At 51.0% G+C, this 25,805-nt stretch overlaps 13 protein-coding genes and 1 non-coding gene across 14 annotated transcripts; 7 read left to right on the top strand and 7 right to left on the bottom strand.

The window, feature by feature from the left end:
- Positions 1-126: 126 nt before the first annotated feature.
- Positions 127-1,397, top strand: VTN31DRAFT_5424 (uncharacterized protein; the record flags this gene model as incomplete). The annotated part of the gene is made up of 3 exons (XM_069405922.1): positions 127-578; positions 644-1,227; positions 1,285-1,397. The coding sequence occupies 3 exons, from the start codon at positions 127-129 to the stop codon at positions 1,395-1,397; spliced, it is 1,149 nt and encodes a 382-aa protein (XP_069259581.1).
- Positions 1,398-1,823: 426 nt separating this feature from the next.
- Positions 1,824-1,894, top strand: VTN31DRAFT_t62. Its single transcript has one exon. It is a non-coding gene; the product is annotated as a tRNA-Glu (tRNA).
- Positions 1,895-2,437: 543 nt separating this feature from the next.
- VTN31DRAFT_5423 (uncharacterized protein) lies at positions 2,438-2,919 on the bottom strand (the record flags this gene model as incomplete). Its single annotated transcript, XM_069405921.1, has 2 exons — positions 2,438-2,772; positions 2,832-2,919. 2 exons carry the CDS (start codon positions 2,917-2,919, stop codon positions 2,438-2,440), a joined length of 423 nt encoding a protein of 140 aa, XP_069259580.1.
- Positions 2,920-3,736: 817 nt separating this feature from the next.
- Positions 3,737-4,111, bottom strand: VTN31DRAFT_5422 (uncharacterized protein; the record flags this gene model as incomplete). Its single annotated transcript, XM_069405920.1, has 3 exons — positions 3,737-3,833; positions 3,910-3,980; positions 4,058-4,111. The coding sequence occupies 3 exons, from the start codon at positions 4,109-4,111 to the stop codon at positions 3,737-3,739; spliced, it is 222 nt and encodes a 73-aa protein (XP_069259579.1).
- A 1,850-nt stretch (positions 4,112-5,961) lies between these two features.
- VTN31DRAFT_5421 (uncharacterized protein) lies at positions 5,962-6,774 on the top strand (the record flags this gene model as incomplete). The annotated part of the gene is made up of 1 exon (XM_069405919.1): positions 5,962-6,774. One exon carries the CDS (start codon positions 5,962-5,964, stop codon positions 6,772-6,774), a length of 813 nt encoding a protein of 270 aa, XP_069259578.1.
- Positions 6,775-7,277: 503 nt separating this feature from the next.
- Positions 7,278-8,505, bottom strand: VTN31DRAFT_5420 (uncharacterized protein; the record flags this gene model as incomplete). Its single annotated transcript, XM_069405918.1, has 2 exons — positions 7,278-8,307; positions 8,360-8,505. The coding sequence occupies 2 exons, from the start codon at positions 8,503-8,505 to the stop codon at positions 7,278-7,280; spliced, it is 1,176 nt and encodes a 391-aa protein (XP_069259577.1).
- Positions 8,506-8,894: 389 nt separating this feature from the next.
- On the top strand, positions 8,895-9,904 carry VTN31DRAFT_5419 (uncharacterized protein; the record flags this gene model as incomplete). Its single annotated transcript, XM_069405916.1, has 3 exons — positions 8,895-9,125; positions 9,182-9,401; positions 9,465-9,904. The coding sequence occupies 3 exons, from the start codon at positions 8,895-8,897 to the stop codon at positions 9,902-9,904; spliced, it is 891 nt and encodes a 296-aa protein (XP_069259576.1).
- A 291-nt stretch (positions 9,905-10,195) lies between these two features.
- VTN31DRAFT_5418 (40S ribosomal protein uS4) lies at positions 10,196-11,103 on the bottom strand (the record flags this gene model as incomplete). Its single annotated transcript, XM_069405915.1, has 6 exons — positions 10,196-10,373; positions 10,427-10,660; positions 10,723-10,821; positions 10,900-10,918; positions 10,989-11,026; positions 11,090-11,103. 6 exons carry the CDS (start codon positions 11,101-11,103, stop codon positions 10,196-10,198), a joined length of 582 nt encoding a protein of 193 aa, XP_069259575.1.
- A 266-nt stretch (positions 11,104-11,369) lies between these two features.
- On the top strand, positions 11,370-12,078 carry VTN31DRAFT_5417 (60S ribosomal protein eL21; the record flags this gene model as incomplete). Its single annotated transcript, XM_069405914.1, has 4 exons — positions 11,370-11,405; positions 11,465-11,532; positions 11,593-11,640; positions 11,748-12,078. The coding sequence occupies 4 exons, from the start codon at positions 11,370-11,372 to the stop codon at positions 12,076-12,078; spliced, it is 483 nt and encodes a 160-aa protein (XP_069259574.1).
- Positions 12,079-12,891: 813 nt separating this feature from the next.
- VTN31DRAFT_5416 (uncharacterized protein) lies at positions 12,892-14,172 on the top strand (the record flags this gene model as incomplete). The annotated part of the gene is made up of 3 exons (XM_069405913.1): positions 12,892-13,070; positions 13,129-14,079; positions 14,133-14,172. 3 exons carry the CDS (start codon positions 12,892-12,894, stop codon positions 14,170-14,172), a joined length of 1,170 nt encoding a protein of 389 aa, XP_069259573.1.
- Positions 14,173-14,853: 681 nt separating this feature from the next.
- On the top strand, positions 14,854-15,509 carry VTN31DRAFT_5415 (uncharacterized protein; the record flags this gene model as incomplete). The annotated part of the gene is made up of 3 exons (XM_069405912.1): positions 14,854-14,927; positions 14,984-15,174; positions 15,250-15,509. 3 exons carry the CDS (start codon positions 14,854-14,856, stop codon positions 15,507-15,509), a joined length of 525 nt encoding a protein of 174 aa, XP_069259572.1.
- Positions 15,510-15,686: 177 nt separating this feature from the next.
- On the bottom strand, positions 15,687-17,817 carry VTN31DRAFT_5414 (uncharacterized protein; the record flags this gene model as incomplete). The annotated part of the gene is made up of 9 exons (XM_069405911.1): positions 15,687-15,918; positions 15,999-16,199; positions 16,265-16,584; positions 16,639-16,723; positions 16,775-16,944; positions 17,012-17,134; positions 17,194-17,348; positions 17,414-17,531; positions 17,596-17,817. The coding sequence occupies 9 exons, from the start codon at positions 17,815-17,817 to the stop codon at positions 15,687-15,689; spliced, it is 1,626 nt and encodes a 541-aa protein (XP_069259571.1).
- Positions 17,818-18,953: 1,136 nt separating this feature from the next.
- VTN31DRAFT_5413 (uncharacterized protein) lies at positions 18,954-20,735 on the bottom strand (the record flags this gene model as incomplete). The annotated part of the gene is made up of 2 exons (XM_069405910.1): positions 18,954-20,139; positions 20,197-20,735. 2 exons carry the CDS (start codon positions 20,733-20,735, stop codon positions 18,954-18,956), a joined length of 1,725 nt encoding a protein of 574 aa, XP_069259570.1.
- Positions 20,736-22,506: 1,771 nt separating this feature from the next.
- Positions 22,507-24,905, bottom strand: VTN31DRAFT_5412 (uncharacterized protein; the record flags this gene model as incomplete). Its single annotated transcript, XM_069405909.1, has 2 exons — positions 22,507-22,818; positions 22,887-24,905. The coding sequence occupies 2 exons, from the start codon at positions 24,903-24,905 to the stop codon at positions 22,507-22,509; spliced, it is 2,331 nt and encodes a 776-aa protein (XP_069259569.1).
- Between the last annotated feature and the right edge of the window lie 900 nt (positions 24,906-25,805).

Genomic DNA, 25,805 nt, shown 5'->3' with positions numbered 1-25,805 from the left:
ATCCGGGAGAAGAGAGAAAACAAAGCTTGTGCATAACAAAAACCTGAAAAGCAAAGAAACAAGAAGTGTTCCAAGCAGCATTTTCTCACTTGCCATACCGTACCTCTGTGATCTAGTCGCGTGACCATGGCCGAGGACGATAACTTTGACATTGACATCTACGGTGATGGAGGCTACAATGGGAATGAGCAGGGCGAGTACAAGGAGGATCAGGAGTTGATACTCGATACTCAGGAAGGTCAAGGGGATGGAGCGGGCGAGCATGGAAAACAAGACGGGGAGGACTACAGTACCGAAGGCGTGACGGCTACCAATGGAGCAGCGGGCGCAGATAGTGGCATCTATGACACCAACGACCCGTCTCAGAGCCAACAACAACAACAGGGACAGACACGGAACGAATCCTCGTCGGACGGACGGCCGGTCGATCCCGACGCCACGACCGCCCTTTTCGTGTCCGAACTGGCATGGTGGACTACCGACGATGATATCCGAGGATGGGCCAAGGAGGCCGGAGTCGAGGAAGAGCTCAAAGATGTGACGTTCAGTGAACACAAGGTCAATGGAAAGAGCAAAGGGTATGCTCAGAGAACAGTGTGCCAAGGTCACATGTTGTCGTTTCTGAGGCTAACGGGCCATCCAGACAAGCATATGTCGAGTTCACGACACCGCAGGCCTCCACGGCTACCAAACGCCACATCGAATCCATAGCCGCCAGCGGACAAGTTGGACGTAAACATCTGGCGAGCTACGCAAACCCGCACCAGAATCCGTTCCGGACTCTGCCAAAGGACGCGCCGTCACGCAAAAACCCTGCCCAGCAAGTCGGGTTCAACGCGCAGGGAAATATGGGCTTTGGCATGAACAACATGGGCGGCGGTTTCCGGGGTGGTCGTGGAGGCTTCAACCGCGGCGGCATGGCCGGCAACATGGGATACGGCAACCGCAATTTTGGCGGGCCGATGGGAGGCTTCCAGGGCGGCGGTTCCATGGGTGGTGGTGGCTTCCAAGGGCCCATGGGCGGCGGCATGCAGAACTTTGGCGGCTTCAACAACCGCGGCAATATGATGGGTGGAGGGATGCGCGGTGGCCCCGGAGGGATGCGCGGCGGTCGCGGCGGCATGGCCCCGAATATGATGGGCATGGGCATGAATCCCATGGGAGGAATGGGCATGAACCCCATGGGCGGTGGAATGAACCCGATGATGGGCAACATGGGAATGCAAGGTTCGTCTACCCCATCTCGCCACGGTCATCCTCTGAACGCTGTTAACTCATTCCCAGGACCAGGCGGTTTCCAGAACCCCAACTTCAACTCCGGGTTCTTCCAGCAGCAGAACCAAGGGGGGGATGGAAACTGGAATCCTCACGGGGCGAAGCGGACTCGCCAGGAATGAAAGAAAAAAAAAACCTTTCTATTCCGTCCTTCTTTCTTTTATCTATCTCCGCCGGTTGCATCACGGGCTTGTCGAATTCTGTCCATGTCTGATATCTCTCTTAATCGTTGTTATGTTTCTCCCAGAGTGGTCTCTGTATTAGAATCACAGTTGAGTGTTCCGTCTTCTGTTGTTTTTTATTTGTTCGGGCTGGTATTGTTTATCTGTCATGTATACTTTTTTACTGGCGCCTGAGGCCTTTCTGTTCCTTCTCCTGGTCACCAATAATGAAATCCAAGTTCGGTTAAAGTCTTGATATTGGGTTCGGTGATTGAAACTGTGTCGTTGGCTGTCCGGATTATCGAACTCATCGATCTCATCGAGTTGTTGGCTGCAAAATCTGCTAATCGCATGTAAGGACTCAAAAGGTCGGTCATTAACAAGCAATCCGTAATGGTGTAGCGGTAACATCACTGTCTCTCACACAGTAGCCCGGGGTTCGACTCCCCGTTACGGAATACTGAAGTATCTTTTTTTCGTCCTCTTTCACACTTCACCAGACGGTGCTGCGATTCGAAAGTACTTTTGTTTTAAACCTACAACCTGAATTCGGTAGGTAGTTATTGTTCCCATCGGCAGTGAATGCCGCCGGCTGTCACAGAAAGCAGCCCTTGGTCGTCAAAAGGTTGATCTCGAAGCACAGAGGTGAACAAGTGTGATGAGCATTGAGAGGTCGGATCAATTATATTCAACAAACACATGGACAAAGCGGTCTACAGATAGCGAATAGTTATCGGCTGAGCTGATTGTGAGAGGACAGTACTCTTGTATAACTTGGGGTTCCTGTTTCACTTGCAACTGGAAGTGGATTTGACAAACATTGTGATGAAAGGCGGTTCTCGAAGAAACGGCGCTGGAAGGGTTTTGTCGTCCCGCGGATTCGTTCCCCTACCATGCTAGACGAACAATTCCACTAGAAGATCATTTATTTCGGCTACTTCGGGCGCGTTGTCATGTGCATTTAGCACCAGTCGTGTCCGTATCAAAACACTTGAAGAACTTCAAGTTCCCGGTGGTCGCATCAATTCCCGCATTTTGGGAACGCGTGATCTCCGAAGCATTCTCCAAGAACAAAGGCCTTGGCAATGGCCATATCCTCGATGGTGTCGTCGGCATCGATCACTGGGAGTGCTCGATGGTACGCCCAATAGATGTACTCCGTAGGTAGATGGCGAATACATCGGCTCCAAAGCCATGATATACGCACAGTGCCCGTTTCTGTCTCTGCCCAGATCCCTGACAGTGCTCCCTGGAATACCGGGTCGTTTCCAGGAGAACCGCATGCGCGTGAAATGGTTCCCCTTGTACGACTGTCTAGACTGTCTTCCCACGGAATCTGTTGACGAGTGGTCAGCATCGACAGTATGCTCTGCCCGCAATGCCATGGTCACTGACTTGGTGCCGAGGGATTTAGAAACGCGAACCAATCGTTGATCGGTGCTACCCGAGTTGGTCGTAGGCTCGTAGCAGCACGTGGAGCCATGCTATTGTTGATGAAAATAGAATGTACAAATGATCATCAGTTGATGTAAACGCAGTGGTGAGATGCACCGATGAGAAGCAATGTCAAGGAGTGTCATCATGATGCCTTGTACCTATAATCTAGGTAGTTTGAGGTTGAAGTAGAGAACGGAAAGGAGCGAGCGGCGAAAGGCTGACTTCCTCTTGGAGCACGAGTAGGTGTAGAGCCCAAAAATACAAGACGCTTCCCGGCATCGCGCCTTCCAAGTTCTCGGGTTATCTTGATGAAATCCACGATTGAATGGCCAAAAAGAGTAAGTACTGTATAGGCCTACAACTGTCCAAGCAGTCAAGCACCGCGAGCCCCCATCAAATCCACAGTAAACTCGAGTCAAATGGACTCCCTGCGAGCGTTTTGTCCAAGGCATGCGGTCCTTCGTCTTTCCTGAAGGTGTGAAACCATGCTTCGCAGACGGATGGAAACAAAAATAAGCTCTAACTCCAGCCCAACGCCGGACAGATCCCCTCTTCCATCAAACGGCGGAACATATGCCGTCATTGCTGGATGGAGGTACATCCCCAAAAGGGCCAAAGACATTGAAGCCGCTTTCGCTGCAATTGCCGAGTTTTGTTCTCCCGAGAGGCTGTGGGCAAGCTACTTCATGTATTCGCCTTGTGACAAGTGCGGAGCAACGCCACACCTGTTATATTGCACCGTTATCACTCTTCGAAGGAAGCCGAATCCCGAAAACTGCCTGTCATAAAGAATACATCTGCAAGACAACTTTGACAGGTTCTCCAGAAAACAGTCTTGACAGGCCCCGAGTGAATGAAATCATTTATTTCTTCCCACCCGGAGGAGTGTACCAAGCTCCACCCTTGCCATTGTTGTAGTAGGTGCTGCCGTTAGGGTTGCTGTAGTAGTAGGAGCCGTTACTGGAAACATTCTCAGGTCAAGTCACAGACGGATCTCGTCGACAGAGGGAGGTCAATGGCCAAGTTGTGTCCGTACCTGTTGGAGTTGTGATAGCTATTGGGGTTGGCCACGTTGCTACCATAGTTCTGGGAGCACCAGTGGTTGCCCTGTAAATGGCGATGCATGAGCCGAACTTGATCTATGCCCCTCAATCGAATCTCTTACGTAGTAGGGTTCATCTTACCTGGCTGTTGGCGCCAGAGCCGTTGTAGGTGTAACCTTTGCCGTTCGAAGACATGGTGAGATGGATTATTAATCGAGAGATTGGATGATCAGAGGCTTGCTGAAGAGATTGAGGGCACTGAAGCCTTCAACAGAGCTCAGGAGTTGTGAGAAGAGACAAACAGGAACCAGGCAGGAGGTCCTCTCTTTCTGAGAGAGACCTTTAGTGACCGATTCCATTATTGGTGAACGCTAACCTCTACGGAGTACTACATACTGTAAATACTAATAGTGGGTAGCCTCGATGTGATTGACAGCCAATCAGGCTGTCGAGATGCCTTGAGGTAGATGCCTTTTTGGAAGTCATGATCCGATGGCACGGAACGCTCTGGTTAGCGCGACTCGTAACTTACTTATTTAAGTAGGTTAGGTAAGTAGAATCTCGTGCGATTGACGCGATCCGCGAATCTTACTCTGAACGTCAAACTCAACCGTTAGTCAGAGATTATGTAGTACTTCCGGACTTCAGACATCAGACTCGCCTAACCAGGGTTAAATACAGGATTCAGAGGTCAAGTACTCGTACGGACGAGTTGGGTTCGTTTCATCTTCCATTGGTGAAGTCACTCAAGTACGAGTAGCTTGCAGTGGTAACTATATAGTACGGACAGACAATCGAAGTCGCTGTCTGGATGACGACCCATGCGGAAGCGGTCCTCCGTGGTTGATGGCTGCTGCAACTACTGTAGGGGCCTGACGAGTCGTCTCAGCAGAAAGATCTATCAATAAGTTGCTTATACACGTGTTTGCTCTGTACGTGTTTGTGGCCTCAGCATGCGTTCGAAAAATGACCTGTCTAATTCGGCCCGGCGAGTTGTGTTTTCAGGTAACAAAATACGGCCTCAATCGTGCATTCTTGCTAGACAAGATTTACCTACTCGTACTCCAAGCAAGCCAAGCTGCCAAATACAAATAAGGTTGCTTTCGTGCCGATTCCATCCTTGGACACCTTCGATACCGTATAACCTGCTCATTTCCGGCCTGACTATGTACCCACATAGCACTGGTTGGTAGTGCTGCTCGTAATCATACCATTCAGATCTCATGGTTTCGAGATATACCCTCCATGTTCGTGAGCAACGTAGGAACGGCGAACGTGACACAGCCTTCCAGTTATCGCTATTCGTACTCGCACATATCGCCACTGGAAATTGAGATGATGTACTAGGACCTTACTGGGGGCCTCTGCATCGAGTGAAGAAGTCCATTCTCCGAACCCAACACTTGTGGGCACCCTGCAATTGAGACAATGCAAGATTAGGGCTAGGTCACCGCTGGTGAGTTCATGTAGAAGCACAAACCAACATCAGACTTATTACTTGACATCAGCATTGATTGTATTTGATTCTCGGTGTTACTCTAGGAGACTGACGGAATTCGTTTCTGGATATGTACCTTTTTGGCCGCTTTTTTCCACTCAAGTAGAAGTGACTTGGCCCCAACCATGACGGTAGTATGGCTTTGTCTTGCTTTCTTGCTTCAAGAACATTGTCTGTATTTCTTTGAGACTATTCAAGTAACTCGCCAATAAGCAACATTGTCATTGTTTGAGGTTACCAGGCAACAAAAAAAAGACAGTAGATTTCCGAAAGAGTTCCTGGGATTGTAGGGCAGATCGGAGACTCGACGGCAAAGTCCATCACATCGACACCGGTCACAGCAAGAAACAACAATCTGTACGGAATTTCTTTCTGAGAGTACTACTGATTACTTCTCTCGTAGTTGCATTTAATTAGAAAGAAGAGAATTCTCTGAACTCCATTAACACAACTTGCCGTCGAAGAGCTCGTCTGGTATTCCAGCCTCGACCCAATATTGGCAGGATTGAGCACGAAAAGAAGTTCATAATCCACAATCACATCGACAATGGAGAAGGCGAGCATTGTGAGATGGACGCATGGGGAGCCGTTACCCCCAGAGGTACTTGAATATGCCAGTGAACAGGAAACCCCTGGGCGGCCAATGATCTACTGGCAGCATTTTGGCACTATCCCAGCAAAGTCACTTCGTTCTGAGGACGGAGCGTTGAGTTTGCTCATACAAGTCATCCCGAAGGACGAACAACAGCTGGCTTTCTTGGAGGGCAGCAGAGTGAATGTGATCTTGGAGCCCTTAATGCACAAAGGCCCCGAATCGGCCGACTTTGAATGGCTGGAGGCAGACACTGGCGTTGATGCCAAGGTCCATTCTGATTTCTGTCTTCGAAGGGGATCAGAGCTGCCCATATACTGGGCGCTTGAAGATTTTCTCAACGATATGCCATCGCTGTACATTTTGATCTCTGACTTTGCGGTCCTGGAAGCCCAGTCTGGTTACGATTACATCTTTGGAGGAACGATTGACGTAGTGGGCAAGTCTTTCGAAATCAATCTTCCTCCAATTGGGATTCGCTACGACCCATATGGCGATGCTCCAACATCTCGCTTTGTTTACACTGCGTCCATCGAGGACGAAGATCAGACTTTCAGTGTCCCTCCCACTGGGGTGCTGTACGATTTTGTCTGTGATTTCTTTTACGAGGGGATGCACGCCCGCGCAACGTATTCAATCCTGTCTGTGAATGACGATGATCTAGAGTTTTATCCTCTGCCTTACCGAATGTGGTGCAACCTCCTTGCATTCCCAAGCTCAAGCAACCTGGACGCATTCCGAGTGATAGTCGAACATGAAGGGGCGTGAAACGGGAGGAACTTGGTTCGGGGACGTTTGCTTTTTTTTTTTCTGTGAGTTCTTGATTACAGGTTGTGTTTGAGAAGGTTGCAGTTTGCAGTGTTGATCGATTGCTGAGCTTCTCTAATCTGGAAATTCTTTGAAAGTCGAAACTTGTCCCGAGGACTTTCCCCTGTTGCTTTCAGAGAGTAAACACGATGTCGCGATAATCGAAAGCTGCAAGTGCTCAGACTTTTCGACAAGAAGTAAGACGGATTGAAAGGAAGTGAGTACTCGTAGGTCTTTCGCGTTTCGTTGAGCCAGTTGTACTGTTAGGGCCAGGATGCGGGGGGGGTGCTGATTAAGCGCAGATGACCAAACCGCTTCTTTTCAAATCGCCCTGCATCAAGGATATTCTAGAAACCGGCAGACGGCGCATCACTATCATATTTGTACTTTGTACTAGTAATTGATTGTCCTACTCATTATCAGCAACACACAGAGCTGGAGAGCAATTGTATGCATTCAAGAGGCTACCACGGTGCCTTGACATCGTATGTCCCATCCTCGTTCAACACTTTCCCACGATCCCACTCCCTGCCTTCCCCTTTCTTTGCCCATCGAACCTCCTCCATTTTATTTTGTTCATTGCTTCGTGAAAAGGCAGGGTTTTTCTTCCATTGCTCGATTACTTGGTCGCCGAATCCAGCCTCTCGTAGTCGTTCGGCACCTTTCTGTCTCCATCGAGCACGGTCTCTGAGGGCTTCGAGTGCCATGTCCCAATCGTCCTCTGCAGTCATGAGACCTGCTACCGGTCTCCGCGTAGAGACGCTGCTGGGGCGGCCATCCTCATCGTCGTCCAGATGGACGTCAAGAGTAGGGTCATAATCTTGTGAGAAATGTGCGTCAATATTAGAAGATCGGTAGGCACCACGGCCACGAGACGGAACTGAGTCCATGTTGCGACCAGCGTCCTGGGATTGCGGTAGTGGCCCGATCAAGTCTTCTAGTGGATCGGATTCGTCATCTGACGCCCGATGATCCTCATGCAGTCTATCGCGCCGGTGATTTGATCTGTGTTCATCGTCATTGCTTTGTTTCCGCCGTTTTGGCGACGCTGAGCGGTAAGGAGACCTGGACCGCGATGAAGAACGTGACCGGCGGCCGTGCCTGTGTCTTGTGTGGCAATCATCGCGCTCATTTCTTCCGCGTCTCGGGGATCTATCACTGTCTCGAACATCATGTCGTCGACGATGTCGGTGTCTCCTTGGAGATTCGCGACCGTCAGATCCATGGTCTCTCTCATGCTGACGCCGAGATCTCCTTGGCGAGCGATCATAGTCACTCTCAAGGGACCGATCGCGCCTCGAGCGTGACGATCGTTCTCTCGTATCGGACCGATGTGAACGATGCGAAGGTGAAGCGTGCCGGCCTAGGCGACGTCGCATTCGCTCTCGAGCTTCTTCCTCTTCCCTCCGTTTGAGCGCCGCATTGTGGTTATCGGCGTCTCGCAGGATGTTTCGCAGGAAGCGCGTGTTTGGTTTCGGGGCTTTACCACTCGGTCTAGATTGTTAGGCCCATGATCTCAGAATCGGAAATAGGCCATCCGGCAAACCTTTTTGAAAGGTATGCGTCTATTCCCAAGGCAGAGTATCTTAAGGAGCTGTTTCGTGCCTCCGAGGCCACCAGCTGTGCGATGTAATCATCGTTGGAATCGTCCAAGGCTTCATTTTGTGACGGCATCCTTTCACGAGAATTCATAGTCTGATTCGAGATTGACGTTGAAGATGTATGGAAGAATTCATTCCACAATACTCACAATACTCAGTCGATCTTCTGATCATTCCAGCTCTTTGACCAGCTAGTTGTCCATTATGGCCATGTGGTGGACCAAGTTCGGTCCTCCAATACCCATGTGTCATGGTCTCTGGAGTCTCACCCTTCGAGGTTGATCCAAACAAACCAAACATTTCCGAAACCGGATGGCGATCTGATAAGCATTGTTTTGATCGGCGATAGGCAACACTGACGATCGCGACGCGCGGTTGAGCACTCGAGCCTGGGTTCTACAAAACGATTTTTGTAGTCCATAAAACTCTCAATGATCTTGTTTAATACCCTCGGCTGAATCGCATATACGGACCGTAACTATGACGCCTCCATCACCGTCCAAGACGCTTTCCAAACTTCGACAGCTGCAAAAGAAACAGGAGGGTCCCGATTCACAACTTGCCATCCTTCGAATCAGTGAACCATTCGCTTCCAGCAACAAGGTCGTTGGGATAAACCGGTCGCCTTCGAAACGAACGTCAGATGCGTCGGAAAATGCTCTGGAGGACGTAACACCAGCGTCTCTAGAGGCGGAGCTTACACACTACAAAGTCTGCGCCTATCCAGGGTGCCGAGTTGCATGAATAGCTCAGCTGATTCTGTTCAGGAGCTCTTTTCGAAACTTCGGTTCTCGTATCTAGAGCAAGTGACAAAAGAAAAGTTCCTGCGCGCGATCGTCGGCGATCCGCCGCTGGTTGTTGGACACAATGAGAATGTCGAATTGGAGGCGCAATTAGTCCAAACCAAGGAAGAATTGCGCCGAAAGAAAGAAGAAGTCCGTGTTATGGTGGAAGAGTTGGAGAAGAAGGGACGGGATCTTGCGAGACGTAAGTTTTCGAACGCCATCGTGTTCGATGCTTGTTGGGACGTGTTGACTGAGGTTGCCCTAGGATATCAAAACATCCAGTTGCAGACCACACAGCTTTCGACACTACCGGAATCAATAGCGAATCTCGACAGTACCATCGCATCGTTACGCGCTAAGCAAGCCGCCCACGCCAGCGCCGTGGACCCAAGTAATCCGTCATCGTCGCAGAACTTGTCTCTTCCGGCAACCTTGTCTCTTCTTGCTGAGCGCGAGGCGGAATTGGCAGCTATTGAACGACAGCTGACCTCTCTACACAGCGCTCTTCCGCGGAAGACAAGAGAGGCAGAAGCTATGGAGCGAGAGCTGAGTGTCTTGGAGCGACGGAGGAACGAAGCGGTGGCACAGGCCCAGGAAGCCAAACGTAGGAAGCGTGAAGGAGAAAGCGATGGTCTGGAAGAGATGGGCAGATGGTATCGAAGCGCGGAAGCAAATTTGAAACAGCTCGTGAATGTCGAGACTTGATTTGGCCAGAACAGGCTCGGTCAATGCGTAGCAAAATTGTCCAATATTCTTCACTAGTGGCAGCCGTAGAGCCCTGGTTAAACTATCAGAGGCAGCCGAGACGAAATTCAACGTTTTCAAGATATTCAGTGACTACAGAGTGTTGCCAAAGACTTTCCCGTACTGCAAGTCTGGTGTTCACCATTCGTCATCATTGTACATGCTAAGTCGTACTAGACTACTTTAACGTCAATGTCCTCAAACAAAACCGATGTCTAATTCAGACTACCGTTTTAGTCATCTGCTTTTCATTTACTCCTCGTCCTCCTCGGCACCCTCATCACCACCGCCCTCAGCGGCACGAGCCTTCTTGCGGCGGACACGGCCAGGACGGCCACCACCGAACGGAGAGGTGAGGGCGAAGTCGATGTGCTTCTGGGAGTCCAAGCGCACCATGTAGGAAGGAACGTTCACAATTTGCTTGCCGACACTACAAGTTGTTAGTTTCGTGTTATACTAATCGCAGATCCATCAGAGACATACCGGATATGGCGCTGGCGAATCAGAACACGGGCATGGTGGATGGACTTGGCCAGACCCAGCTTGTAGACCTGCGTCTGGAGACGGCGCTCCAAAAAGTCCTCAATCTTCAGGGCCAGGACGTAATCCAGTCTCATGCGGGACTCATCGAGCACACCGATGCGGACCAGACGGCGAATGAGGGCATTGCCTTCGAAGAGTCGCTTCGGGTCCTTCTCATCGAGAGTAAGAAGCTCACTATGTATCCCCAATTAGCTAACGAGACTCAAACCACCATTCTCTTCCACGAAAGTGCATACCGAGCCGCACGGCGGATCTTCGACAGGGTGAGCTGGACACGCCACACCTCTCGCTTGTTGCGCAGACCGTACTCGCCGATGAGCTTAAGCTCCGAGTCACTAGAGACGAATGTTAGGACATGATCACCACGACATAAGTAGAAGCACGCTTCTACTTAGTGGCCGGGGAGTACTGACAGTCGAGCCGACTCGAAGGCTAAGGCACAATGTTAGCATGACTACCTTCATTTCGAACATGTAAAAAATATCCCAGGCGGAATACTCACGTCGGCGAGGGGTTTTGTAGGTCTTCGAGTACGGGCGCCTGGAAAAAGAAAAGTAATCGTCAGGAGCCTGTCATTCTGCAACGCAGACAGCGTATACTCACGGGACCGGAGCCATTGTTGCGGTGGTGCTCTCCCGATTGTCGCGAGGATGAAGAACAGAATGATCCTACGCGAAGTTCCCAAGTTCAAAAAGTGGAGTAAGCGAAGCGAGTTAGTTAGTGGGTCCGAATCAGGGTTAGCGTTAGGGCAAACCCTAATCATTGTCCAACCTTCGCACTAACGTCGGAACAGCTCCCTGTAACAACTTGAGTCCGCCGCCGGAGGGTCTTTGAATTGCCAACTTCCTTCATACAACAGGACCGCACCGACAAATCTGCCATCATGGGTCACTCTGGTGGTTTGCGCTCCGGCACCCGGGTATGCTTTTACTGTTGAAGGGAATTTAACGCTCTTTCCGTGCTGACTAGGTTTTTCAGAGCTCGTTCGCCCGGGATTTCCGTCGACATGGCACCCTTCCGATGTCCACCTACTTGAAGCAATATCGGTAAGAAATTCCTACGCCGCGAGATTGCTCGTTAAAGTACAGCATCTGATGGTACTACAGAGTCGGGGACATTGTTGATATTGTCGTCAATGGTGCCGTGCAGAAGGGGTTAGTCCTGCCCAACATGGTTTTCACGGGCTTTGCAGGACCTGAGAACCTGCATGCCCTGGAAATCGAATATCCGAGAAAAGAACCGTGGCTGAGAACCCTCACAGTATGCCTCACAAGGTCTACCATGGCCGGACCGGTGTCGTCTACAACGTGACCAAATCCGCCGTCGGTGTCATCGTCTACAAGCGTGTCCGCTACCGCTACATCGAGAAGCGCATCAACGTCCGTATTGAGCACGTTCGTCACTCCCGATCGCGCGAGGATTTCCTTCGCCGTGTCAAGGAGAACGCCATCAAGCGACGTGAAGCGAAGGAGCAGGGCGTCCATGTCCACCTGAAGCGGCAACCGGCTCAGCCCCGTGAGGCCCATGTCATCTCGCCAGCGGAGAACCCCCCGCAGACCATCACTCCTGTCCCTTACGAAGATCACCTCTGAGGGATGAATTCGGACGATGCGGGTATTCGGTATTTGTCGGTTGTACTGGTCGGCCGCTGGTCACGGGTTGCATGAAGCAATGTCTTTGCGGAAATATCCTCACATGGTGGTCCTTACAGTTAGATGACCTCTTCCAATAAAAAAGTTCAAAAAGGACGGTTTTCGAAGTTTCATGTCTAAGTACAATAGTCACTGTTGACTTTGCCGGACATTTTGGCGTTAAGAAACGACAATTCGCAACTCGTGATATGTTCCTTGAGACTGCAGTGTTCGGCTTGTCTCTGAAGCGCCTCAAAATACCGTACATACAACATTTACTCGTAGTATTGATGTTTTCAATGCTAGCATACAGCCACATTTGATACTGTTGTCCTATTATCCTTGACATATACAGCAAGAACTATGCACCGCGACATCCGTTTCGCATACTCTAGCCTCGCTTGACGTTTATTCTCCTCATACGGATACCCATTCCTGTTTCTTTGCTCTCTGCTGCGCGTTCTGGATGCCCATGAGCCTTAACATACGCATAGATTGCCGGCCGCCTAATTCGCGGCATCTGATTGGCTGCGATTTCTCAAGCAAAAAAGTTTCTCCTATCAATCGGCGATCAATCACTACTTCAGAGATCGGAGAATCTACAGTGAACTGCAGCGACCAAATATCGTGTTTTCAAATCTGCAAGTCCATCTTGATCGCAGATGCGGTAGCGGCGAAGCTGTTGGGAGCAAAGGACGCGCGTCTTGATAGCCTTTGCTCCAAGATTTTCTGATCCAGCCTTTACCAGCCGGCTAGTACTATTACACCTCGAGCATGGCACTCTCAATCTCGCATCAGAGCTCTACGCAAAAGCAATTATCGAGCAAGGATCCAGTCGACCCGGCCGCTGTTCAATCACGAGAAACCGGCGATGTTGTTCCAGAGGCAAACAGACTGCCTCAGGCCGGCGAGAAGCCGAAGGCCAAACCGCTGGCTCATTTGATTGCCGGAGGGTATGGATCAGTTCTTGTTTCGCTTTCAAGGGTTAGCCAGCTGACAGTTGTCCGATAGGATTGGTGGCATGACAGCAGCGACCCTGACTTCGCCCCTCGATGTTCTGAAGACGCGTCTCCAGTCCGATTTCTATCAGTCGCAACTCCGAGCGCTGCGAGCGCAGCATGCCATCCCTCCGAACGTCTCGCCATTCGTCCGGCTTCCTCGTTCTGCTTTCCTACATCTGACCGAAACCTTTCAAATTCTCAAGTCAATCTACGTTCATGAAGGTTGGCGTGCGTTGTTCAAGGGGTTGGGCCCGAATCTGATCGGAGTCGTGCCGGCCCGGTCCATCAACTTCTACGTCTACGGGAACGGCAAGCGTATCCTTGCGGATTACTTTGGTTATCAAGATACGACAACGACTCCGTGGAACATTCATCTCAGCGCTGCCGCCATTGCCGGTATTGCTACTGGCACTGCGACGAACCCAATCTGGCTTGTCAAGACGCGACTGCAATTAGACAAGTCAAACGCGGAGAGTGGGAAGGGTCGGCGATATAAGAACAGCTGGGATTGTATTAAGCAAACCGTTCGACACGAGGGCATCCGCGGCCTCTACAGGGGACTTTCTGCATCATATCTCGGTGTGACGGAATCCAGCTTGCAATGGGTCATGTACGAGCAGATGAAGAAGTTTCTCGCTCGCCGCGAGGCAGCACGCAGTGCCGATCCGAATCACGTTCCCACCCTTTGGGATCAGCTCGAGCTCTGGGGTGGACGCATCGCTTCTGCCGGAATGGCCAAGCTGATTGCGGCCATCGCGACATATCCTCACGAGGTCGTCCGAACGAGATTACGACAGGCCCCTACGGTTCCTGTTGGGGGTGGGAAGGTTGAACTGAAGTACACTGGACTCGTGCAATGTTTCAAGACCGTTTGGAAAGAGGAGGGTTTGGTTGGGTTGTACGGTGGCCTGACGCCGCATTTGTTGCGGGTTGTTCCCTCTGCGGCCATCATGTTTGGAATGTGAGTCTTCCTTTGGACGTTCCGATTTTCAGCACTTTCTCACAGATCTCCAGGTATGAGGCAATCCTGCGCCTCTTGGGAACCACTTCATAGACCACCGGGTCAGAGCTTGTACGATAGATGGGTCGAGGTCCGTCCCTGGTTGCTCATTCTCGACTAAGTTTACCCATCCATAGTTTGTTTGGATTGAGCATGCAGTTGCATATACATAACGGATGGAGTGGTTGCACCTTGCTGAGGGTGCATTCCTGCTGTATAATAAATAGTAGTAGGCGTTCCAGGAGTATGCTAGACAGGCGGGTTCTTCGCGGATCATGAGCTGCATTAATCTCAACTTTGGTTGAAGGAAATCCGTTATTCTCATCTGACCCACAAGTCAACGTAGCCAACTGTTACTCGGTCGCAGAGTGACTTTGGTCTGTCCGAGCTCTAGAGAGATTCGGCGTCGTCCACATGATGGCACCATCGTAGCCTCTAATGCCGCGATTTGACCCCGTCCATTCGGAAAATCGGAGCAGTCCAACCACTCCAGTGGTCGAACCGTTTTCTTTTTTTTTTTTTTTTTCTGCGCCTCTGTCTTCTCATGATGACTGGCAATATTTGTCAGCGATTTGTAATCTCTAATCAGGTGCCTTGTCCTCTCTGCCCTCCATCGCAGCTATCAGCAAACGAATGTAGCTGCGCACGGAGTATCCAAATAGTATTATTCTACGATCTCAGACGCAGTTCCCCGCGCTGCAGTACTGTATCCAAACAGCGGGGTGAACCTACAACATGACGGATCAACAAGTTGCTCACGACTACCACACCCCACTACAAGGCTACGAGAACCTCGAGCCCCTCGGCGAGTACGTGGAACCATCTTTGTTTGCACAGAGAGCTTGGGATTAAGCAGAGAATGCAGAGAGCGAACAGCAGATGGGGCATCGCTCGAAAATCCCCAGCACGGCATCCTCAGCAAAGCCTACACCGAGTTCCCCGATCCAATCGACAAGGGACGCCGCGGAGGCTTCGACATCCACGTCTATCATTTCCAGAACAATCAGTTCCAGCAACGATATGCACGGGAACTTCATGAACGGATCCGGAGAGAATGTAGGCTACTATTTATTTATCTCTCTCCAGAAGCACCCCTCGGTTGCTAACCTGGTAGGTACGATGATGGAGTAGTTCCCGAATTGCGCATTTACCGCTTCTTTGATAGACCCGTTGGCCCACATCCTGTGGCCATGTTCGAGGTGAATCTCTTCACTCCCGCACAGTTTGGCGCATTTATCCCGTGGCTGGCGATCCATCGGGGGCCGCTGAGTGTCTTGATCCATCCGAATACAACAGTTCCCGGGGAGGAGGTAAAGAACCACTCTCAAAGGGCGATTTGGATGGGGGAGAGAATCCCGCTTGATTACTCGGTGTTTAAGAACTTGGAGTGATTGATTGTCGTGATAGGTAGTGCATTGTCTGGGGCGTTAGGTACTAGGTTCACATCTTCATCAGCTGATAGCGTTTTTTTTTTTCGGACGGGTTGGTGATCAAAGGTTTGACCAGTGGTTTTCATTTCCGGCCTTCCATCGTGCTCTCTACCTAGTTAGGGAATGGAACACCTGGATCTATTCTCTATCCACCTGTGCATACCACTCATCCAGCCAAACCTTCATTTGAGCAAGAGCCTTGTCAATAGCATCCTGCACGCCTTCATCGAGTCGTGCATTCCTCAAGTTCAAGTCAAAGCAGTGACTAGCGTTCGGCAGAATGTACACGGGTGCTTCTGGCGTTGACTGCTTTGGCCCGCAGGGCCGAAAGGGAGAGGAGACCGACTCCGTGATCCATGGATCATACTGCCTGCTCGAATCCATTATTAGAACCCAATTTTTCAATGTGTCCAACATAGGGGGGGGGGGGGGGTAAAATAAGAAGCCGACCCTTGAACCCATAATAGCCTCTTCGTCTCGCCAAACCAGCCATGAGTCCATTCATTGAGCGCATCTGTGCGTTTCCCGTCGGGGGGAGCGCTGCCGTAGGTATATCCCTCTTCTTCCGGGAAGTATAGCGCACACTGGCGGTGCCAGTAATCAGCTGTCACTAATCGTGACACGATGCTGGGTGTTCCTTTTGGTGCTCCACTATGATACCCTCAGTCAGACGCCCAGCCATATACAGCAGGATAATAGAGAGAGGAAGTAAGTACTCTTGCCATGAAGCGAAAGGCTCGTTACATAGGATCCAGTTCCATTGTCGATTTGCGACATTCCTCACCGAGGTGTCCGCAAACTTAGGGTTATTCGGGTCGTAGGACTCCAGACAGCGGGTGCTCAACGGATCCGTGTCATCATAGCCGACAAACTGGACGTCAGCAATGAATTTATCCGTCTTCGGCACGATAGTTTGTAGGATAGACTCACACCCGGGAAAGAAGATCTCGTTCCACCAGGCCGCATACCCCTCCAATGCCCTCTCTGCACCGACACCATCCGGTTCGGGGTAGCTTGGCGGATTTCCTTGAACATTCTGAAGTTTTGATGAGAGTACAAATCAGGAAGATCTCATCTGAGCTCTGCTTACTTCGATATAGTCGCAGAACGTGTAAAATTCGTCAAAATGGGTCCAATTCGAGGCTTGCCATAGATATTGACCAGCCGCGAGAACCCTACACTTGTGTTAAATCCTTTCCAGACCCTCAGAACAAGGCAAAACGTACTCTGCGAAATCATCGTCTTGCAATGAACCCACTTGGAATTTATCCTTCAACTGTTGCTTTGTTTTCTCATCACCAGATGCCAGAATTCGGTCGACGTGTTCAACGAGACGTGCGAGATCCTTGCTGCAGTTCTTCGGCATACCCTCTTGGATTGGGACAAAGTACTGCCACTGAAAAGACCGCGTACGTGTCAACTCACAATCTCTGCACGCATCGAGGCCGAGTGAAGATACACACATAGTCCCAAATCGCCTCCACGGGCGCACTGGATGCATGATATGCCCAGTATGTGCCTGGGGAGGTCGCCGCTGTCCACCCAGCCAAGGCGCCGCCGTACGATCCACCGACCATGATCCATGGCTGAGTTGTTATCCATCAACATCTTTCTCTTTCTCTCACTCTCGCAATGTTAGTCTCACCGATGCGTCAGCGTTGCTACCGCCCGTTGGGTCAAACGGTAGCTTCACATTCTTTGCAAAGTAGATTGCATCCTGAATTGCATTCTCTATCGTCAAATGCTGCAGGGTTTTGGTCGTTAGGTTCTTGAAAGGCGACGATTCGCCGTAATAGCGGTCTGTAAACAAAACTTCAGCCAGGTAACTCTTTCTTTTTTTCTTGGTTCAGAAAGTTCATACTCACGCTCGAGGACGATGACGGCGCCCCCAAACTCCTGCGCATAAAGACCAGAAACTGTTTGATTGGTCAGATATCCTAGGTAGAACTCAGCATGGAACTCTCCGGGTTGAAACACAATGATCTACAGAGGCATCAGTTGGCAGTAATCCAGAGCATATGCGGCGATTTCATCGTCAGATACTTACTGGCGATCCTGGACCCTTCCACCACTGGGAATTCCACCAGTAGCGCTGGGGAAATGTCCCCAGCTCCGGATTTTTGTGATCCAACAACTGATCAAAGAAGGCACTTTCATTGATAGGCAGACTTGCCACATCCTTAATTGGAGGAGCTACTGGGATGGGACGTAAAGAAGCTACGGCGACTTGAGCGAGCAGAAGGGAAGCAGGTAGAGAGAGAAGGAACATCATTGCAAGAATAAATGACTGCAGTGTTTTCTGGAGCTCACAGACTCGGCATGTAGGCCAACAGCTTCCTTATATTTCACAGTTCTATGGACGTGCTCCGTGGCACCCCATATTAGGATCATCCTGCAGTCTCGATCTTCTCTTGTCTTCCGGCATTGCTTCTCCTCTCCACTCCGTCATTTGCGTCGGTAACTTAACTAATTGTCCTCAAAAAAAGTCAGCCATTTATGAAGTGCCAATAATCGGGCCAGCTCATGAAGTCCAGACCTGACGGAGAAAAGGTTGCATGGGATCATCACACCGTAGTGTATCGCCAATGTGGGAAGAATGAATCTGGTCCGTGTGATAGGGCAAAGAGCAGCCGAGTCATATTGGCAAACGAAAAAATGGCTAGGTTTCGATGATGTCCGCCGGCCAAGGGCTGTATGCAACTAGGCGCATGCTGTGCGTCTACCCGAGAGTTCTTTGTTCGTAACTCGTTCGGATCATACTTGCACCTGAAAATGATGGTACAAAATCTACTACCGATCAGTATGCACTAACTGTCAAGCTTTCAGCTATCGGTGATAAACACAGTACGTTCGCAATCTGAATCATCTGGCATGTACGAAAACTGTTACTATTGTTTTTCAGTATTTATAGACACTAAGAATACAATATCACAAGACAGCGTGAGAAGAGGATCGGGGAACAATAGAAGGGAAGGGTATCAAGAGAGGCAGCCTAGGTTCTCAGGACACATCAAGAGCGTCACCTTGAAACATTGCACATTATCTCAACCTCTCAAGGAGCAGTCGATGGGCCTTCGAACCTGAGGAGTGAACGTGCTGGACCATGACAGAACGGATGCTCTTTCATCAAACAGGAACAAGGGAATGTAACAAGTGTAGGTGTAGACGCTGAGACCCTCTAGGTTGATATCCGGGTTTCAAAATCTTGAAATGGGAAGCATGAAAGAGGTTGACAGAATAACAACACGGAAGAAAAAGAAGAGTGAAAAACCCAATATCTCCGCCGCAACTTGTGACACTCAGAAGCTAAACATCTGAATCCTGAGTTGGCAGAGTGCGCAACTATCAGGCCACCACATTGCTGCTCCAGGTCGGGCTACGTTCGAAGATCGGCGTTGCTGCTAATCATCGGGTAGCACGACCATTTCTCGGAGGAGTTGGCCCATACCGAGCCGAGGTTGGTGGCTTCTGGCTGTTCTTGAGTTTGTTTTTATTGTTGAGCCTGTTAGTTCTCCAGCGCTCATAGCAGATCTCGCGACTGGCCTCGCGCAGTTCTGATCGCCATTCCTTGAATACGCAGTCCTTCAGCTTCACGAAGTCACAATGTTCGGGATTGTATGGATCAGCGAAGCCCCAAGGAAATTGCCGGCCCACAGGTCCATCCTCCGACTCCAGAGTATGAGGATCGGGGGAAAGGATTGAGAGCGGAATGAATGGATGATCCGAGGTCGAATTCGTCGTAGCGTTGGTGGACTGTCGCTTGCTTGGGGGAGACGATGGAGCTGATTGCTCCACGACCGGCTCAACTTCTTGATTCGAGTCTCCGTCTTCATTAGGGCCGGAATCGGCATCAGTTGCCTCTTGTTGGGAAAGACCTTCCTCCTCTTCCTCCTCATCCGCCTCATCCAATCGATCATCAGTAATGCCACTGGAATCGTCGTCCTCTTGCTCCTCCAAAGTCAGAGCCTCCAAGGGATCAATCTTGGCCAGCTTGAGGCTCTCCCACACTGCCTTCTTCAGGAACGCCATGTGGGCCGTGGTAACCGTATCAGCCTTGCTGATCACAGGAACCACAGTCGTTTTGCCTTGCAGCACGCGCAACACCTGCAGGTCGAGGTCATTGTCCAGAATACCAACAACTTTCGACTGCGAGCCGTGAAAGTTGCTCAGACTGTTCTCCTCAGCTTTTTTGGCAGCCGCAAGGTTGATGTCCAGGCGGGCAGGATCCAGGATCAGAAATACGCAATGAATGTGCGTGTCTCGAACTCCTGGAGAGCGCACCACCTTCATTTCCTCGGCAAATGTCTCCTCGAACTTGCTTTCCACAAACGCAGTGATGTCCGGCAGCTGGAGGTCGACCACGTTTCTTTCCAAGCCCTCCGAATCCCAGAGCGTCAGGCCGACCCGCTCGCCATCGATTTCTGTCTCGACGTAGTGGGAGGTGAAATTGGAATTCGCAGGGGACACGTTCTCCTCCGCTACTTCGTCTGGTGACCGCATTGGGAGTTTATTAGGAGGAAGCGCGAGCGACTTGCGCAGAAAGTTCAGGAAAGATGTCTTGCCGCTGTTGCGCGCGCCGACTACCAAGAGGCTGCGCCATTGTCAGAAGACGGCGAACGAGGTGATCTCCATAATTGAGAGTACTCACTTGTAGGGGGTCGGGTCCTTGCGTCTGCGCAGCCTCCGCGGGCTATTGATGGTACTCACCGCGCTGCTAGCATAGCTGTAGCGGCCACGATGAGTCATGCTTTCCGTCCGCGCATATGGATCGATAGGGATTGGAGGCGGCGGAACGTGGTGCTGCAATGACTTGGCCCTCCCATCAAGGTGGTTTTCCGAACTTGTCACGTCAATCGTGTCATCGCCTCCAAAAGTCTTGAGCTTTGGTGTCGGGGCGAGATCCGGGAGACGGGGAGCGTGCTGGGGAATGGATTCGCGCAGCCTACGTTCTTCCTCCCGGAGCTGCTCCTTCATTTTCTTACTGAGCTTCGAAGACAACTTGCGCTCCCCGACGGGCTCAGTCGATTTGGAGCGACGTAGAAAACCCAGCGATGACCTGCGCGGAGCGGTGTCGGCGGAGAGGTTGTTCTTGCCATTTTCGGTAGCAGAGGGCAGCGGCTCTGGCTGAGAGGGCTGCGAGGGCGACCGGCCGCCCGGAGTGCGCGGTCGGGAAGTCGCGGCGGCCATGGTGGCTCCTTCCTAGCAGGGAGTGTCGAGTTCAGACACTTCGCGCCGGTCAGTTGAAAGTTGAATGGACTCTGGAGTCGATTTCTGGTTCTCTTCGGTTGGGCGACGAGATCGGAGATAGACTTGCGCACTTACAGAGTGCAGAATTGATTGCCTTGTAAAAAGTCTGGAGGGGACGCCGGGGAAACGTTGATTCAGGGGGTTCAGTCACAGCGAGGACGGTGCGGCGATTCACAACTCTCCGTCAGCGCTCTGGTGGCGAAAATCAAGGCAGCAGAAGTTGTCCGCAGGTGGGCGATTCATGCGATGCCTGGTAATGTAATCCTGGTTGCGTCGGTGTGGACGTCGGGCTGACGATTTCTCAGAGCAAGGTCTGGAAATGATATGAAGGAGTCAAAGGAGCGAAAGATATGGTCAAGACTGGCGCCAGCTCAGCAGGATGACATTCACGAGTCCAGCAGGTGATTGTCAAATTGGCTGACGCCTGGCGAGCGCAGCTGGTCCTGTCCTGAGTCCTGACTCGATGCCAGGGTCCAGGGGGTTACGTCGCACTGCGGGGGGGTATGGAAGAAAGAAAGAAAGAAACAAAACGAGAGACAAAATGATCCTGCTCTGCGGAGTACAGGCACCAGGATGCTGCCAGTACCGCGAGAGACGAAAGGAAGGACGTCAATTAAAGCGAGCAGATTGAATGCTGCGCGCACAAATTATTTTGTCCCGCGCTATGGTCTCGAACCGCTTACGGGGGGAATGAGCCCAAGTCCCAAGTCCGTCAAGTTACAGAACCCGGGCAGGTTGAATGCACATTAGGATACCCGCCGACCACTCCTGAGTCTCGACTCTGAGAAAATTACCCAGATAAACAACCCAGATTGGCATTTCTCGGTTTCATTGCCCACTCTCGGGTTTTTCTGCAGGGCAAATGAGCAATGACCTGCTCCAAAGTCCCAATGCGCATGGCCGAGCCGCCAAATTCAGGGGCTGCGCTTAAGATTGTAGTCTAGGCGGGCTTGATAGGGCTTTCGGGACAAGCGGGTTCCCCCACTCGGACGAGGTTGGTGTCCAGTGGTACGCCTGGATACGCGAGCCATCGTTGAGATCAGATCATCGTCCAGTCCCTCTAAAGGCATCGTAGGACACATAGTGATCGCATAGTCAGGTACGAAGCTCGATGAATGAAAATGGAGTTGACAATGGCTTTTGCATGTACTCCGGATGCTCTGCCTCTCTTCCAGCCTTAAGCTGATTAGGATGATTCTCCTTCTTCATTGGCCACTTTTGCTGTTTGGGGCCGAGCCCGGCTTTCCTTTTCCGGACTGGCGCAACTCCACGGTTCCCTGAGAGTGGGCCACGCCATGATCCAATTCGTTCCTTCGGAGCTCTCCGCGGGCATGGCCAAGTTCAGGAACAATGAGGTACATTCATTCGACTTCACAATACCGTAAGTACTACATACATACATAGAGACATACAAATATCACCACTAGACAAAGAATTGAACTGAGCAGAGCTCTACAAACGGTATAGTTATTTGATCTGAAAGCAAGATCACCGTCTAAGGACTGTGGCAACCATTCATCAAGATGATGACCACCGAGTTCGGTACCCAAGATCATATCGCATCTGGTTGGATTTATGTGCTGTAGCTGGAAGTAAGCTTTGTGACTGATTTGTAGGTACAAATAAACTCATGCGTAGAAAAAAAAAATACTCATTCACGTCTTCGAATCGGATCCAATCATTCCAGGTACATACAACATACAGCACATACCTATACAAGCCTGCTCAACTTGGACGAACTCCGGGCCAACTCAATGCAGAACTCGCCCCAGTCGCTTCCGCCACTCGAGGCCATAATCTCCTCAGCAATCGTCTCCTCAAGGCGTTCGCCGTAGCGCTTTCGGTATTCACGTTTCACCAACTCCAAATGCTTCGGCTCCCAATGGAGACGCACGAGGCGAGATATTAGCAACTCGGAGCGTTCCCTAGTCGACTTGGACTCTCGGATTGCCTGGTGTAAGAGAAGAGCATCCCGCATGGGCCGGTTGATAGCTCCGTTCAAGATGTGTGCAAGCGTTTCGCCCTGGAAAAAAAAAAACGATAATCAGTGACCCGGATGGATGCCTTGAGTGGGTTAAGGGGAATGCATACAACCAAGTTCCTGGACTTTGCAATCATCGCCCGTGCAAAGTTGTGTTTGTACTGACGCTCATAGACCCTCAGAATCTCGCGCAGATGCGAGTCGCTCCGCAACAGGATAATGTGTATCATTGCTGTCTCGCCTCCCTCGCGTGACACCAGTGCCCGATAGAGGTCGTCAACATCGCGCTGGACCAAGTAAGGATCAACTGTTTTCTCCGGCTGACGGCGCTCCTCCAGGGCGAGGAGGATCGCCGTCCGGAATTTGTCGGCCTTCAGTTCCGCCTTCATGCACTTCTCCAAGTCGTCCGAGTAGCGTTTATCACGGAAGCAATTCTTGATTTCACGAATCTCGGAATTGGTCCGGCCAATCAGTGACTCAATAAGCAGCTCCCGTCGTGACGCTCCTGACTGGTAGTAGAGGTTCGCCCAATACGCCTCGGATTCCCAGCGGCCAAGGGCTGTGGCATAGCATGCCTTCCCAAGCGGGCCGGTACCGAGTTTTAGTTTGATGTGCTTTGCCAAGTTGATACCCTTCCCATGGATCTTTGCATGCTTTTTGTATTCCGCGCGCAGCAGCAATATGTCGTCACTGGTCAAATGGGGAAGAATTCGAATCAAGGGTTGAGGATCAATACTGCCAAACTTCGAGAGAGTCTCTTTGAACGTAATTGCGTCGTCCGTCGGATCGTAAAAGGTGACCTTTTTGCGACCGGATGGGACGATCACTAACATCTTTTTCTCATCCTCGCTCCCATGCCGTTCATGTCCTCGACGATCGCGAGATTTTGAACGCCGATCCCGAGATCGCGATCGCGAACGATCTCTGCTATTCTTGGAGCTTCTATCGTCTACCGACAAGTGGCGCCCGTGCTTTCTGTGCTGCACCGAGTCAAATCCATCCAACGGCTCTATGTCGGAGATATCGCCATCTTTGGGTACAATCTCGGGGGATGCAATGGGCGATGGCATTGGCGAAATGGATTGATATGTTCCTTTATAAGCCTCGAGCAATGGACTTGCTGGAGGACGATCACCCGGGCTTGGCTCTTTTCCAGAAAGATCAATCGACACTGAAAGATTCAGTGGTCGTTTGCCAGGGGCAATCTCGAACTGGGGTTCGGCACTCGCAGTGTACGGCAATGAACTGGCCGGGGGACGATCACCCTGGCTGGACCCTTTCGCAGAGGGATCAGCCGTCTGCGAGAGACTCCGGGTTCGCTTGCCGGGGGCAATCTCAAACTGAGGCTCGGCACTCGCTGTGTACGGCTTCACGGATGGGTTCGCCGTCGTTTGCCTATATGGAGCATTTGAAGATTTGCTTGCATACTTGATGGAAGCAGGGTCCGGATCAGCGTACTTCCATTGAGGAAGATCGGAGTACATTTGCTGCGGAGACTGGGTAGGCGTCTGCGAGTTCGATGGCTGTACGGACGTCGAGCCAGGAAAAGCGCCCGGAATCGAGGTCGGGCTAGGCTGCGCATATGGACAGTGCTCAGCGGGCTGCGCGTACGAGAACCTCTCCGGTCTGGCATAACTTGGATGACTACCAGGTGGTTCGGAATCAGAGTCATATAGCTGGTATGATGCTGAAGACTTCCCGTCGGATTTGTCCACCGAAGAGTGAGACGAACGCGGATCTTGCAGCTTAGAGGCTCGCCGTTTAGCTTCGTATTCGATCGCAGAGGTGTCGCCGTAAGCTAGTCCACTGATGATGGAGTCTGTGTCTGATGAGTCAGAGTCTTCGGAGGGGACAGCTGAACGTCCGGGTTTTATGAGACGATAGATGTTTTCCTTCAGCTGATATTTATTGCCATGCTTGTCTTCGCTTGCGAATCCACGGTGCGCTCCATTGCGCTTCTCATCGTCCTTGGCCGAAGGAGAGTAGTATTCCTTCCGCACCCTGTCGCTGATATCTGAGGGTGGGGATAATCGCCGCCTGTCACTCGATTGAGGGCGCTCTCTATTTCGGCCGCTGGGAGGTCTTGAGCGACCGCGCGATTGCGAATCATCGACCTGAAGTGTCGACATGGTCTACCAAGTGCGCTGCGGGGTTGAGAAACGACACTGCGAGCGAAAACAGCGATTTGACGCAAGTTGATTGTGAGATTTCGGTACACAAGAGGAGAGCAATGAGAGCTGCACTGCGCACACCAAAGTATGATGGACAATCTACCCAGGTATGACGGTTTGCAGAATCAAACACATGTTGAGTTCCAGGCTGAAGTAATTTGTCGTATATACCGATCAGGTCAGCTGAATGACTGCCCTGGAAGATCATTTAAAATAGCTCGCAAGCAGCCTACACTGGGCTGCCGTTATGCTGCAGGCAACCTGCAGCTAAGCGACAGCGGCGACACTGTACGGAGTAGGGTCAGCAGGAAAGCTTAACAAATGATTCTTGTTGATACTTTACCAAATCAGGTTAGAATATAGGGTTATCGCGGTCAACCTCAGCCTGTCACAGGGCAAGGCCACAGCCGCAGAGCAAAAGTTAAACAGGACGGCTAGTCCCGATTTGGCAAAAGCACCAGATCAAGTTTAGCGCCATTGTCAGAGATGGTGAACCGATGAGGCTCCGTTCAGCCTCCAATTTATCAAGAGCGAATGAAATCACATTCCTCCGCGGATCGGCCATGTGGCAAACAGCCTAACGTATGTATGTAATTGTCCAATGCATCATTCATCTCACGTTGCTGATGACGTTCAAATACTGGTCTATGAGCGCAATAATTATCAACTGATCGAGGTTTCGATGGATACATATGAGTTTGTAAAAAATTATGACAGTGAATGCTGCTGCCCTGAAGGATTGTTTGGAGGTTGTATGGCGAACAATGAATGCTGAAAGGCAACATGGGACAAGAATACTCGTAGATGGGTTTGAACAAGGATGGACCGAATGCATTCAAATCGGAAGACAGAACAGTC

Source organism: Thermomyces dupontii (assembly GCF_041956625.1).
Source record: "Thermomyces dupontii strain NRRL 2155 unplaced genomic scaffold VTN31scaffold_5, whole genome shotgun sequence".
NCBI classification, from domain to species: Eukaryota; Fungi; Ascomycota; class Eurotiomycetes; order Eurotiales; family Trichocomaceae; genus Thermomyces; species Thermomyces dupontii.
Note: the sequence above shows the minus strand (reverse complement) of the source record. Positions and strands in the feature narration are given on the sequence as shown.